At 41.5% G+C, this 9,169-nt stretch overlaps 1 protein-coding gene across 3 annotated transcripts; it reads left to right on the top strand.

Annotated features, from left to right (window-relative positions):
* Positions 1–268: 268 nt before the first annotated feature.
* Positions 269–6,421, top strand: LOC109899972 (zinc finger protein 431-like). Of its 3 annotated transcripts, none has more exons than XM_020495652.2 (7): positions 269–490; positions 1,041–1,237; positions 1,350–1,451; positions 2,648–2,743; positions 2,871–2,981; positions 4,000–4,123; positions 4,249–6,421. In XM_020495652.2, exons 1-7 carry the CDS (start codon positions 463–465, stop codon positions 5,841–5,843), a joined length of 2,253 nt encoding a protein of 750 aa, XP_020351241.1. In that variant the 5' UTR covers positions 269–462; the 3' UTR covers positions 5,844–6,421. The 3 variants fall into 3 exon arrangements, with proteins under 3 accessions (XP_020351241.1, XP_031691199.1, XP_020351242.1); XM_031835339.1 differs by having other exon boundaries at positions 284–391; XM_020495653.2 differs by having other exon boundaries at positions 296–490; positions 4,069–4,123.
* Positions 6,422–9,169: the final 2,748 nt, after the last annotated feature.

Genomic DNA, 9,169 nt, shown 5'->3' with positions numbered 1-9,169 from the left:
AAGAAATGTGTGGAGTCACTTTAATAACTCTACCTACATGTACATATTATCCCGGTACCCCCCTGTATATAGTCTCGCTATTGTTGTTTTACTGCTGCTCTTTAATTATTTGTTACTTTTATTTCTTATTCTTATCCGTATTTTTTTTAACAGCATTGTTGGTTAGGGGCTCTAAAGTAAGCATTTCTCTGTAAGGTCTACCTACACCTGTTGTATTCGGCGCATGCGACGGATATAATTCGATTTGATTTGGCGGTGTTGCAACATTTATTGGATGCCAACCGCCGTGTAAACCTCATCGAAGAAGAAAGGAACTACACATTTATCGGGACCTCATGTGTTACATCTTAATAGGTCCCCCACAGTCTTGTTCGAGAAGGCACGCACAGTGGTACAAGTAGTTGTTATTTTCGATCACCTTATTGCATTTCCAGGTGTCTGGTGTGACTGCAGTGGAGAGATATGCAAAAACAAACGTCTGGGGGGAATGGTAACATGTTTATAATTACGATACTAGAGCTATATCGGACATACTTGCTAACGTTAGATATATGTATGGCTAACTTCTTACTGTTTCGTACGGGAACTGGACTCGTTTCAGAACGTCTAAAATATGTTTTGCGTGTCCGTTGTTTTGTTGTTATTGCAGATGTGCAACATTTCATGCCCTTCTTTTATTAAATACAGTAAGCAGTTTAAAAAATAAACGTCCTTGAAGTGTTGGCTTGCTAGCTAGCAAACATTCCTTTGCTACTTTGCACAGTCGTTTCTCCGCATCTCTAGGCCCGTCCAGAAACAACCCTTACTACCTGTCCTCTTTATTGTAGATCCACGCTTTGATCAAGACTCAATTATTCTAATAAGGGAAACACCTAGGGGTTGTTTCTGGATGAATGATGTTTCTCACACGCACAACATTCTTGACAACGAATCACATAGAATTGGAAAAATAGTTACACAAGCTAGAGTGTTTTGTGATGTGCAATAATAGGTGCATATACATTGATTTGTGAAAAATTAAGTCAACCTCTCTTTTTCAGGTATTCCTCTCCACTCTCTGCGCCTTATGGTCCCACCACTGCGGCTGGTCTCAGCTGCCATCTGGCAGACTGTCCAGCAGAGACACGTGATGGATTATGGGATGCTGGATGAGTTTGTTACCATGGTCACAGAGATGGTTCCAGAGCTTCTGAACCTCAGACAGAGGGCCCAACTTATTCTGGGTCTTCGAGCACGGGTGAGGGATGGAACTAGTGTTCATCATTATGTGGGGAACGATGGCATATGATCATATTTAGTCATGTTTATTGTCCCAAATAAGTATCCTAACTGGTTTGCCCTGGTTTCAGCTGGTCCTAGAGTTGTGTCGCTCCAAGCCGATCACAGACCTCCAGACCATTCAGCCACACCTGGACAGGATACAGACCCTCACACCTCTCTGGGGGACACAGGTGAGCTCCTTAGGGCAGAGACTCTAAATCAGTCAGTAATACACAATATATACAAAGGTATGTGGACATCCCTTCAAATGAGTGGATTCGGCTATTTCAGCCACACCCGTTGCTGACAGTTGTATAAAATTAAGCACACAAGCATGCAATCTCCAAAGACAAACATTGGCAGTAGAATGGCCTTACTGAAGAGCTAAGTGACTTTCAACGTGGCACCGTCATAGGATGCCACCTTTCCAACAAGTCAGTGTATCAAATTTCTGCCCTGCTAGAGCTGCCCCGGTCCACTGTAAGTGCTGTTATTGTGAAGTGGAAACATCTAGGAGCAATAACAGCTCAGCTGTGAAGTGGTAGGCCACACAAGCTCACAGAACGGGACCATCGAGAGCTCAAACTGCCTCTGGAACCAACGTCAGCACAATAATTGTTCGTCGGGAGTAGTGTAAAGCTCGCCGCCATTGGACTCTGGAGCAGTGGAAATGCGTTCTTTGGAGTGATGAATCACACTTCACAATCTGGCAGTCTGACAGACTAATCTGGGTTTGGCGGATACCAGAAGAAAGCTACCTGCCGAATGCATAGTGCCAACTGTAAAGTTGGTGGAGGAGGAATAATGGCCTGGGGCTGTTTTTCATGGTTCAGACCTGGCCCCTTAGTTCCAATGAAGGGAAGTTTTAACGCTACAGCGAACAATGACATTCTAGACAATTCTGTGTTTCCAACTTTGTGGCAACAGTTTTGGGAAGGCCCTTTCCTGTTAAAGCATGACAATGCCCCGTGCACAAAGCAAGGTCCACACAGAAATGGTTTATCGAGATTGGTGTGAAAGAACTTAACTGGCCTGCACAGAGCCCTGACCTCAACTCCATTGAACACCATTGGTATGAAATGAAATGCTGACTGTTAGCCCGACATCACTAATGCTCTTGTGGCTGAATGGAAGCAAGTCCCTGAAGCAATGTTCCAACCTCTAGTGGAAAGCCATCCCAGAAGAGTGGCGGCTGTTATAGCAGCAAAGGGGGGGCCAACTCCATATTAATGCCCAAGATTTTGGAATGAGATGTTCAACAAGCATGACTTTTGGTCATGTAGTGTATTTCCCATAATACATTATGGGGAAAAAATATGCAGCCTAAATGACAAGCTATCATCTAGATGTCCTGATGAAGTCAACATGTTTATATTCTGTGTTTCAGGCGACTGATGCAGAGGTAGGATTATCTGAATCCAACTTCCTGGGGCTGGTTCAAACCCTTCTAAAAGACCCTGATGAGAGAGAACATTTCTTCCAGGTCAGTCAGTATGTGGGTATGGAATAGCCATGGGTCATTTCCACATCACTGCTGTGTATTTCAACAATTTAAATATTAATCTCTTTTGAGAGGTTTTCATAGCTCATATTTCTTTACTCTGTTTTAGGATGTTTTTCCTGTAGAATTTGGTCCCAGTTATGATGCAGCCATTCAGAAACTCATGTGGCAATTTCTTTCGAGACTTGAGAAGCTACTTCCTGTATCAAACTTCCAACAGGTACTAGTAGAAATAAACTAAACTCGTATAGAGGAGGGGTCTTCAACAGGTCGATCCCACCTATGAGTAGCTTGCCTAACAATTCTGAAAGTACATGCATTTTTCACGTGTTCCACGGCAAACTGACAAACAAAACTCACGAGTAACAGACACCACAAGCTCCTAGCAGCTATCTAATCAACGCAACGTTATCCCACCCCTTGTTAGACACTATTGGCTTAAAAAGCCAAACCTAACACAATATCTTAATTTCCAGCAATATTGCTTGTGTGTGGTGCACGCGTTTGTCTATCACTCTGTGTGTAGCCAGTTGACGTGATAACTGTCTTGTGGGTTGATAGAAATACTTTCCCCAAAACCTTCTCAATAAAATGTTAACTGCAATGTAGGCTTACCTGGCAGAATTATATCATTTGTATCTATTATTTGTTATTTGCACACTTTGCCATGAAATGAGCAGCAGCAGTACAGAACCTAAGCACATTCCTCACTTGCCAGATGCGCAATTAAAGGGGAATTACACTTGAAGAACCAAATTTGTTAGTTTTCTTCCAGACCTAAAAATAAATGGTCTTCTGATGTGATTGAGCTATTGATATGGACTCAGAATATCACATTTAGTTGTTTTTCTATGAACAATTGTAATTTTGAATGAAAAACTAGAAAATCTAAAACCAGGTTTTTTATTTGAACTGAAAACATAATTTGGGGATAAAAATTGCAGGTGGACGTTGTCTATGAACCATTATTTTACCAGGTATATTGACAGAAAACATAGTGTACTACTTTCTCTTGTTCACTAAGGACCTGGTGAAGAGTTGCGCGGGAGAAGAGAACAATGTTTCTATTCGAAAGCTAGAACAAAACAAGTAGCTTTCGACATGTTTCATTTTTAAAGGTAGCTCTCGTGCTAGAAAAGGTTAGAGACCACTGATATAGAGGAACCATGGACTGACACTTAGACATTGTGTGAATTATACCTATATTCCTTCTAACTCTGTATTCCTCGTTGTGTCAGGCTGCCTTGTTGCTCAGCGATGTTCCCTCTGTTCTGGAGGAATGTGTTGAGTCTGTGTCTCACCCTCAGCAGATGAATATCCTGCTTCAGTACCACAGAGACCTTGGCCCGCTGGACAACCATGGTAGGCATCTCACAGAACCCATTTTCATGCTTTATATGATGGATTCGTTTTGACACACCCAATGGCAAATTACGTCTATTGAGCATTACTGAGTTGAGTTTTGGTTCCCTTTCCTTCTTTCACAGACCCTCCATCTTCCACCGATGGGGACTGCATTCTCTCAGCTCTCTGTCTTCCTCCCGTGGAACGGGTGGTGATTGCAACAGAGGTGGAGAAAGAAGGAAAAAGTATGGATGTGAAAGAAAGAGAAGAGGGGATGGATAGCAGGTCAGGGGAATGTGAGAAAAACAAAAGATCCTCTGTTAGTGATGAGGATGATGCAGAGTTTGTGGACCCCGAGACAGGCAAGGTGGAACCAAAGTACGAAACGGTGATGGTTATCGGGGAAGATGGGATGGTGCAGCCTTTTGAAGATTTAAGTGTCGGGAAAAAGAGATCTTTCAAAAAGCCTAAAATAAAGACACACAAAGCCAGTGGAAGTCATGGAGAACAAATGCTTAGCATAATCAACAGCAAGTCTAATGTGATCGTATCCTCTGTGCTTTACCAACCCTCAGTGGATCTACAAAGGGTTGACACTACCAACCTGATATTATTACCTTTTATACCAGTAAGAAGAAACAGAGGGCTGAAGATGAAGACATTTCTTACACAAGAACAGAAACAAACTGACACAGAATTTTCTGAAAAATATACATTCAAGCAGTGCCAGATTTGTGAGAAGACTTTCAGTCGAAGTGCAGACATGAAGCGGCACCAGCAAATCCACACAGGGGAGCCTATCCAGAACCCAAAACAGAAAGAGTCAAAAGTGTGCTGCATTTGCGGAAGGATGTTCGCAGACATAGAAAAGCTAGAAAGGCATAAGCTGGTGCACAACCCTTTGAAATGCATCATGTGTGAAAACAGCTTCAATGGTGTCAAGCCACTCAAGAAACACTATCTGGATGTCCATAAATTCAGCGGGCCATTCCTCTGCACCTACTGTGAGAAAAGCTACACTGAGTTATCAGATCTTGTCAGACACGAGAGGACTCACACTCTCCCTTACCAGTGTTCCCACTGTCCAAAGAAATTTAAATCGTCAACGACCCTTGCCGAACATGAAAGAATACACACAGGGGAGAAATGCCTTTGCTGGGAGTGTGGAAAAGGCTTTATCAACATAACAACGCTGAGAAACCACATGCTAAATGTTCACAGCAAACCTGAAGATAAACACTCCTGCTCCCAGTGTGACAAATCTTACGGGGAGAAGAGGGCATTGGTAAGTCATGTGAAAATCTGTCATGCTGGGGTGCGTTATCCATGCACATACTGCGGTAAGCTGTTTCTTAGTATGTCCTCATTGACAAGGCATGACCTGATTCACACTCAGGAGAGGCCTTTTAAATGCACAGAGTCTGAGTGCGGGAAAGGTTTCAGATCTCCAAAGGAACTGAGGGTACACATGAGATATCATACTGGAGAGCGGCCATATAAGTGCAAAATCTGTGGGAAGGGTTTTACGCAAAATTGTTATATCACTCGACACATGCGAACTCATACGGGGGAGAAGCCGTATCCGTGTTCTGTCTGTGGGAGAAACTTTTCTGACTTACGGGTACGGAAAAGACACATGATGACTCACACCGGAGAGAAGCCCTACAAGTGTTTAAAATGTGAGAAAGCTTTCAGTCGGACAGAACTTTTGAAAGCACATGACAAGAAAGAACACTGAGCAAATTCAAATCATGGGATAAATTTTTTTGTGTATAGATGTTCTAGTCTCTGAAGACAGATGGGTTACCTCCCACAATGTTCCATTGTCATGTGCTCCCAAGGTCTCGGATTTTCGAGACTACATAGATGTTAGTAATGAAAAATGTTGTCCCTGTGTTCTGAACTTATAACATAGTGAGGAACACTTATCCCTGCAATGCTTTTAGGGGCGAGAGTTGGAAATAATGCAAGCTATAAACACTGATGTAACACATCGAATGGTAGTTTAGTTATTGTGTTTGTCGAATTAATATATATATATATATATCTTTTAAAATCACACCCAATAATGTTTATTTTGAAGTTGGTCCATACGAGACCCCTGGGCCATGTTCTCATGCATGAGTTTGATGTTTCAAGTGTAAATAAAAAGCCATGCTTATAGTAGCTAGCTCATTTGTATATGTATTGTATGTATAATGTGACTAGTGTCTCTGATAGGCTTATTCAGATGTTGGCTGGAATAGACTCAATAAAATAATTGTGTGCTCTGGTTTCCCTAAAATAAAGTAACACAATGCGCAGCTCCTGACCAAACTTTTCTGTACTGGCTCTTGCTTAGTGGCTACGCTGAGGAACTGGCTACATATGTTATTTTATAGTGCAATGGGATCTTCACTCTTACAGAGGACAGGTACCTTTCGTCACAGACAGAACAATGAGACATATTTCACCAGAAGTATAAATGTGAAGCATCCGGTTGGCTTGTCCACTCACTACCAAATATGAGATACATATTTCCCTCAGATTACACAGACCCACTGAAAACAAATCCAATTTTGATGAACTCCCATATCTATTTGGTGAAATACTACAGTGTGCAATCATAGTGGCTCCAGGCTCCAGGTCATCTACAAGTCCATGCTAGGTAAAGCTCCGCCTTATCTCAGTTCACTGGTCACGATGGCAACACCCATCCGTAGCACACGCTCCAGCAGGTGTATCTCACTGATCATCCCTACAGCCAACACCTCATTTGGCCGTCTTTCGTTTCAGTTCTCTGCTGCCTGTGACTGGAACGAATTGCAAAAATCGCTGAAGTTGGAGACTTTAATCTCCCTCACCAACTTCAAACATCTGCTATCTGAGCAGCTAACCGATCGCTGCAGCTGTACATAGTCTATCGGCAAATAGCCCACCCATTTTTACCTACCTCATCCCCATACTGTTTTTATTTATGTACTTTTCTGCTCTTTTGCACACCAATATCTCTACCTGTACATGACCATCTGATCATTTATCACTCCAGTGTTAATCTGCAAAATTGTAATTATTCACCTACCTCATGCCTTTTGCACACAATGTATATAGACTCCCCTTTTTTTCTTCCTTTTGTGTTATTGACTTGTTAATTGTTTACTACATGTGTAACTCTGTGTTGTCTGCTCACACTGCTATGCTTTATCTTGGCCAGGTCGCAGTTGCAAATGAGAACTTGTTCTCAACTAGCCTACCTGGTTAAATAAAGGTAAAATAAAAAAACAGAAGCAAGATTTGTGACCTGTTGAGAACAAGAAAAGGGACACCAGTGAAGAACAAACACCATTGTAAATACAACCCATATTTATGTTTATTTATTTTCCCTTTTTTAACTTGAACTATAGTTACAATACTGCACATCGTTACGATACTGTACAGTGGCAAGAAAAAGTATGTAAACCGATTGGAATTACCTGGATTTCTGCATAAATTGGCCATATCATTTTATTTGATCTTCATCTAAGTCACAACAATAGACAAACAGTGTGCTTAAACTAATAACACACAAATTATTGTATTTTTCTTGTCTATATTGAATACATAATTTAAACATTCACAGTGTAGGTTGGAAAATGTATGTGAACCCATAGGCTAATGACTTCATCAAACGCTAATAGGAGTCAGGAGTCTGCTAACCTGGAGTCCAATCAATGAGACCAGATTGAATATGTTGGTTAGAGCTGCCCTGTCCTATAAAAACACTCACAAAATTTTAGTTTGCTATTCACATGCCTCAAACAAAAGAGATCTCAGAAGACCTAAGATTAAGGGTTATAAAAGTATCTCTAAAAGCATTGATGTTCATCAGTCCACGGTAAGACAAATTGTCTATACATTACATTTTTATTTCTCAACTAAATGGGGAAAGTTCAACACTGTTGCTACTCTAGGAGTGTTCATGGGAGAACACCACGGAAGAAGCCGCTGCTGTCCAAAAAAAACATTGCTGCACATCTGAAGTTCGCAAAAGAGTACCTGGATGCGCTACTGGCAAAATATTCTGTGGACAGATGAAACTACAGTTGAGTTGTTTGGAAGGAACACACAACACTGGAGAAAAGGCCCAGCACACCAACCTCATCCTGACTGTAAAGTCTGGTGAAGGGAGCATCATGGTTTGAGCTGCTTTGCTGCCTCAGGGCCTGGACAGCTTGCTATCATTGAAGGAGGTCTGATCCGCAACAACAGAAAACGTTTGGTTGAGGTTATTGCTGCTGAAGGAGGGTCAACCAGTTATTAAATCCAAGGGTTCGCATACATGTTCCCACCCTGCACTGTGAATGTTTACACGTTATGTTCAATAAAGACAAACGCATAATTGTTTGTGCGTTATTAGTTTAAACAGACTGTTTGTCAATTGTTGTGACTTAGGTGAAGATCAAATTGTATGACCAATTTATGCATAAATCCAGGTAATTACAAAAGCTTCACATACTTTTTCTTGACACATATTATAGACATAATGACATTTGAAATGTCTTTATTCTTTTGGAACTTTTGTGAGCAATGTTTACAGTAAAAAAAATTGTTTGTCTTTCACTTGCTTAGGCAATGTAAACAAATTGAACTGAAGCCCAGTTTCCAGCAGTGCTAGAAGATGGACGAAATGGATTTTGGCCGAGATTCTGCTAATTTACTAATCGATGAAACATTTGCCCTCCATACAGTTTTCTGTTCCCACAACTATACGTCACAAACAGAGTGGACTACGTTTTGTAGACGTTAAACTTTGTTTAGAAGGAGTGCAAAGGCGAATTGAGTTATTGTACACGCGCTCTTCGCAGTACAGGGGTGCCTCTATGGAAATATGCAAATATATGCTATAAAGCGCCAATAGGATCTCGCTAGCTCGTGCTTGACTCTGCCCACCTCCTTACTTGTTCTGCCCACTATGGTAAATGTGTTCCCATTTGACACGACAGGCTGTGATTTATCTTTAGTTATAAAGTTCGTAGCTCTCGCTCGGATATTAAATGTCTTGTTCCGTATTTTTTTTTGGGGGGGGGGGGGGGGGGGATTGTTTTT

The sequence above is a fragment of the Oncorhynchus kisutch genome, linkage group LG11 (genome assembly GCF_002021735.2).
Source record: "Oncorhynchus kisutch isolate 150728-3 linkage group LG11, Okis_V2, whole genome shotgun sequence".
NCBI classification, from domain to species: Eukaryota; Metazoa; Chordata; class Actinopteri; order Salmoniformes; family Salmonidae; genus Oncorhynchus; species Oncorhynchus kisutch.
The sequence above is the reverse complement of the archived record's forward strand: the minus strand, read 5'-3'. Positions and strand labels throughout refer to the sequence as shown.

Bases quoted from the DNA above. Each gene is read 5' to 3' on its own strand.
- LOC109899972 (XM_020495652.2), top strand. From the start codon at position 463: ATGCAAAAACAAACGTCTGGGGGGAATG. The intron at 1,238-1,349 runs GTGAGGGATGGA...CCCTGGTTTCAG, and splicing joins TTCTGGGTCTTCGAGCACGG to CTGGTCCTAGAGTTGTGTCG. The intron at 4,124-4,248 runs GTAGGCATCTCA...CTTCTTTCACAG, and splicing joins TGGCCCGCTGGACAACCATG to ACCCTCCATCTTCCACCGAT.